Source organism: Bufo gargarizans, chromosome 8 (assembly GCF_014858855.1).
Source record: "Bufo gargarizans isolate SCDJY-AF-19 chromosome 8, ASM1485885v1, whole genome shotgun sequence".
In the NCBI taxonomy this organism is placed as follows: domain Eukaryota; kingdom Metazoa; phylum Chordata; class Amphibia; order Anura; family Bufonidae; genus Bufo; species Bufo gargarizans.
In genome coordinates, this window is record NC_058087.1 from 190,268,015 (window position 1) to 190,273,866 (window position 5,852).

Genomic DNA, 5,852 nt, shown 5'->3' on the forward strand with positions numbered 1-5,852 from the left:
TTACAATTTTATTATACTCTATAGTATTCTCCCTCTAATAACTGGTCATGTAGATTGCTGCATGGAATAGCAGCGGTCTCCTCCACTGACAAACTGGTGATTGTCAGAAAGGAACGTTTCCTTCCGACAATTGTTCACCTTGTAAAGGGCCCTTAACTATCTCATGCTGTCCTGATAAAGCCCTATAAAAGCCTCACAAGTTCACCCTAGAGATATGTCCTATCAAATAAGAAAAGCAAACCACCAGTACAGTAATTCCTCAAAGAACCAAGAAATAGACACATAACAAAATATCCTATAAATAAATGAAGTACAGGTTCAGAAGAGGTTCAGAAATACAGCCGAGGCATCTGTGCGGCCAACACCCTGCCCCATATCAAACACACCTTCAGTGCAAAAGACATACGCACATACATACTTGCCAACATTTAGACATGGACTTCAGGGAAATATGGTGGTTTATGTCCAAAAATTATTGGCCGTTCTTCAAGACTCGCTGATTTCCCTGTTGACCCTTCATGTCATCTTCTGGCCCAAAAAAATTATAAGCAAAAGACTGCCAAAGAGCATTTGGCATCATAATTGAGATAAGGTCTACCTGTGCCTGACCCAGGGTTCTTCTAGACAGGCTGATATGGGGCCAAAGTGAAGCCAATCAGCAGCATAACAAGTTGCTCGTTTAAAGAGCCTTCACACCACCCGATAAACTATTGTTACTATGATGGTTTGTCCCCCGTGCAGTTTCCATCATGTGAGGAACACATTAACATTGGGAGATGTGCTGCTGATTAGCGGACATTTTTATGCTTTTCGAGCATCTGATCGATTTTGGCTGAAAAAGGGCAATGACTGAGAACGAGCATTCCTACGAACACTCATTTGGATGATTCTTGGCGTGTTTGAAAGGGACATTCACAGCTATGGGCAGTGCACAGTGCCACCTCCTTTAGGAGGGTTGGCAAATGTACACGTAGCACAGACATGGAGCTCATATAGCAGCTACTTAAGATGAGTTAAGGATCCTGAGAGAAGAACCTGGGAAGAGATAGAAGGCGAGATGCAGAGGCTCGGTGAAGGAGGTGGTAAAGGTGTGTAAGTGTCTGATGGGGTCACACACCTTAACGAATGACAGACGCCCGGCCGCATAGTCCAGATAAATCCCAACAACCTTCATAGGAGAATAGCAGCCATAATTTGTGTGGATATTGTTATGCCGTGCTCTGAAAAAGTAATTTGCACATAAAGCCCAAGACTTCTCATTATAACCAATGAATGACTCGTTACCCACCACCTTCCTCTCCAAACTTCCCCTGGCCACCCCAACCATCCATCTCTCTGCCTGACTCACATCCACCTCCCAGTAATGTCTCCCAGAGGAGAAGCTGTGGGAGCTTAAAACCTGACGAGATTTGAACCTCTTGGGCCCATCAGGTCTGTTTTGTGGTGTACCGGTATAAGAAGCAGATTGGAGATCCTGAGATATAATAATATTATTATGAGCTGTGTCTATATCCAGAAAAACGTCTGATTTCTCTATCACTCGGAATTGTCGCTTTATCTTTATAAACAGGCCGTCTGAAATGTGTGCAAGTCCCCGGTGTAACATCTGAGAGACTGATGCGTGGTTCTGAGTCCCAACATCTTTTACATCTCTGGTGACATCACTGGCTCTGTAACTGATCTTGTCACTTTTACTAAGCTCAGTCAAGAAGGTGAGAGGGTCACTGAGCTTACACAATCCTTCTGCCTGAAGGAGCTTTCTTGCAAGGTCATCTCTTTGCTTCTCGAGTTCTTGGATCATGTCACTGATTGGCAACAAAACTTGATTTTCCTGCCTAGTGATCTCACAAAGGACTTTTCTCTCTAATGCACTCAGTTGATCCTTGAGGTCTTTGAACAAAATGGTGACTCTCTTAGTGATATTCGCAGACCTCATTTTCTCATCCTTCTTATGATCCTGTAGATTGTGAACTTTCTTTTCAATGTCCTCTCTCTCTGAGTTGAGTTTCTCCATGATGTTTACCAGTTTCTCTTTCTCCTTGTCTGAGGCCATGTCCAGTAGCTCCATGTCATGTCCCTTGTGGTCTCCAGCCACCCAGCAGGACACACAGATACAGATGGTGTCCATTGGACAATAGTATTTCAGCACCTCCTTGTGCGTGGAGCATTTTCTGTCCTCCAGGGAATCAGTGGGTTCAACTAACATATGTTCTGATGACTTACTGTGTTTGCTCAAGTGCTTTTCACAGAACGAGGCCTCGCAGTGCAAACATGTTCTTACAGCCGGTGCAGGAGAATCGCAATAAGTACAGAAGATCCTGGTCTCCTCCATATCAAGCTGAGTAGATAAGCAATGCAGGGATACGAATCTGTATAGAGGCTCAGGAAGGTGGAGCCGTTTAGCTTGTCCTTCAGCTCAGCAGACGTCATTGCGGTACTGAGGAGCAAGAAACGAAACCTAAAATATTTCTTTACATTAGAAGGGTGGAGATTTTGTGTAGAAGAAAAAACTCTGCAGTCCTGTTGTGTTTAAAGTCACCAGAACACTACATTTTGTCCACCCACTTTTTGGCTTCCATTTTTCACTGTACAAAGAAAGGTGAATATATTTGTCCTAGATTCTGCTTTACTTTGCATTAAAATGTATATCACGAGAGGTCATCTCTGGAATAACATACCATTATGGCAGGAAATAGGACACAGAACAAGGGCCTTGTCCTAAAGTGTTCCTTTTTTGACTGCCTATAATGTATTTGCTGACCTGATAAGGGTGATCCTGTGTCAGGAACCTAGCCTGAAGGACTAGTGGTCAATAAGACATCATTCAATGTCTATGGGACTGACAGAGTGCTCTACTCAGCCATCTCCACCAGTCCCATGGGCTTGGAATGGAGCACCAGTGTGTATGTCTGACCATGACAGTTGTTGTGGGGTTTCATCCTTTGGGACCCCTATTGATCTAGCAGTTGTAACCTAACCAATGTATACTTGTCATTACTGGAGCTACTAGAGAGGGGTCGTTGATCCAGGGAGTTATTCTGATTGCCTGATTAGAGTCGGGAAGGAATTTTTTATTCCCCTAAAGTGAGGAAAATTGGCTTCTACCTCACAGTTGTTTTTTTTGCCTTCCTCTGGATCAACTTGCAGGATGACAGGCCGAACTGGATGGACAAATGTCTTTTTTCGGCCTTATATACTCACATTTTGAATTTCCAGAAGGAGGCGGTGAATGTGTGTAAGTGTCTGATGGGGTCACACAGCTGATAGTAGGACAGACGCCAAGCATCACAGTCTAAATAGACCCCGACAACCTTCACAGGAGAGTCTGACACCAGCAGCTTATAGGTATTGTTATGGCGCACACCAAAACTATTAATTAACATCAAACCCCAGGATTTCTCATTATAACCAATAAAGGATTCATTTCCATGAAACTTCCTCTTCAGACTTTCCTTGGCCATTCCAATGATCCATTTCTCTGCCCGACTCACATCCACCTCCCAGTAATGTCTCCCAGAGGAGAAGCTGCTGGAGCTTAAAACCAGACAGGATATAAACCTCTGTGGCCCATCGGGTCTGCCCTTTGATGTTGCGGTATAAAACGCAGATCTGAGATCACCCAATGTATTAATCTTATTATAAGCTGGGTCTATATCCAGCAGTACGTCGGATTTCTCCATCACTGGGAACTGTCTCTTCTTCTTCATATCAGTTAGATTCTTGGCAAAGTGTAACAGTCCTCTGTGTAATATCTGTGAGACTAAGTCTTCACCCAGACACTGAGCCTCTCTTACATCACAGATGACATCACAGCTCCTATTACTGATGTCACAACAGTTTTCGTTTCCTTTTAGGAAAGTCAGTGGATCTGTGAAATTAAATAATCCTTCAAATTGATTAATCTTCTTGGTCAGCTCATCTTTGTGTAGCTCCATCTGTTTCACCAGATCAGAGACTGAGTGTGACATCTGATCGTTCTCTCTGGAAATCTCACCCTGGATTCTCTTTTCTAGATCATCCAGCTTCTCCTTGAGATCAGTAAACAGACCATTGACTTTCTCAGAAAGTCTGACAAATTTCTCTTCCTCTTCTGTCTTATGATCCTTTAGATTCTGGACTCTTCTTCCAGCTTCTTCTCTCTCAGACTTCACTTTCTCAATCAAAGCTCTAAGTTTCTCTTTCTCCTTCTCGGAGGTCACGTCAAGTAGCTCCACGTCAAGTCCTTTGTTGTCTCCAGCCACCCAGCAGGACACACATATACAGGCGGCGTCCATCGGACAGTAATATTTCAGAACCTCTTTGTGTGTGGAGCATTTTCTGTCCTCCAGGGTAACTGTAGGTTCAACCATAGTATGTTCTGATGACTTACGGTGTCTTCTTAAATGCTTTTCACAGAACGAGGCCTCACACTGCAGACATGTCCTCACAGCCGGTACAGGAGAATCAAAGTAAGTATAGAAGATCCCGGTCTCCTCCATATCAGGCTGAGCAGATAAGAAACGCTCCACTATGTTCCCCAGCTTCCTGTTCTTCTCCAGGGCCGCATGCTCCAGATATTCTGCTCTGCAGTCAGGACAGGAATACACTCCAGCTGCCTCCTGTGCATCCAGCGCACTCACAATACAGGAGCGGCAGAAGTTGTGTCCACATCTCAGGGATACGGGATCTGTATAGAGGCTCAGGCAGATGGAGCAGTCCAGATCGGCCCTCAGATCAGCAGACGCCATTGTGGTATGGAGGAGCAGGAATCGAAAGCTTAAATATGAAGGATTTACAGAAGGGCATGAGGTTTCTTAAGAAGAATTAATCCCTCCCATACCCACCCCCTGTTAATGAAAGGAAGTGATTTAGACCACAGAAATGGCCACAGAAGACATTCCCACTGAGTTCCATTTCATGTGATCAAGGTCTAAAATGAAAAACTAGAAGTTAAAATTAGAAAACTGAAGTTATAAATATGAAGGTGTATTCAAAGAGGAGAAGAAGAGTCATCGTGTGAACCTCCGGTAAAGAGGTTGTCCAGGGTTTTAATACTGATTGTCTATCGTCACAGTAGGCCACCCATATCAGATTGGCGGGGTCTGACTCCCTGCCGTTCAGCTATCACCTTGTAGCTCAGGAGCCTGAACTACACGGCTCCGTACATTGCTTGCATCATTATATCACTTCTGAGTCGGTTGGTGGCAGAGGAACATAATAATAATAATAATAACATTCATACACCTCCTACCATAAAAAAGACTGACAGAAATCCCTAAAGTAAACTTATTGCCTATTACCATAACAGAACTACGTTATATCTTTAGAGCAGATCGGACATTAGAAAAGAGAGTTTGTTCTAATCTTTTCTAGTGACCGGACGCCGCGATCCAACAACGAACAATAATTTTCTTATTTGTAGTTTGTCACATCTTTTATTATGGTTTGTCATAGGAACTTCTCCTCGTGTAAACGGCATTGGACAACGTAATAAAACACACAAATGTACAATACAAAGGCTCGTCTTATAATGTATCTCCTTGTGTAAAAGGTCTGTGTACTGTGATGTATTATAGTTTATATCCGGTATTTCATTTATGTGAATTTAAGATGGAGGGCCATGGGTTTGTCTGGATGGAATGAACCTCATCAGGATGCAAATGTCCATTGTTCACCTGAACCTCACATACAGAGGTCTCGGAGTCCCCCCCCCAGGTATCTCTTACAGATGCTAATCAGGGGTGTGACAACTATCCCGCCCGGCAGGTACAATGTGTACAGGTGGCCATACACATTAACGGATGAAAATGGATAATGTCAATTAAAAACTAACATTCATCAGTGGAAATATAGCCAACCGTTCACAGATCATT

The 5,852-nt window shown here is 43.5% G+C and overlaps 2 protein-coding genes across 2 annotated transcripts; both read right to left on the reverse strand.

The window, feature by feature from the left end:
* Nucleotides 1-1,003: 1,003 nt before the first annotated feature.
* LOC122945524 (E3 ubiquitin-protein ligase TRIM39-like) lies at nt 1,004-2,332 on the reverse strand. The gene has a single exon (XM_044304587.1). The coding sequence runs from the start codon at nt 2,330-2,332 to the stop codon at nt 1,004-1,006; it is 1,329 nt and encodes a 442-aa protein (XP_044160522.1).
* Nucleotides 2,333-3,197: 865 nt separating this feature from the next.
* On the reverse strand, nt 3,198-4,727 carry LOC122945525 (nuclear factor 7, brain-like). The gene has a single exon (XM_044304588.1). The coding sequence runs from the start codon at nt 4,725-4,727 to the stop codon at nt 3,198-3,200; it is 1,530 nt and encodes a 509-aa protein (XP_044160523.1).
* Nucleotides 4,728-5,852: the final 1,125 nt, after the last annotated feature.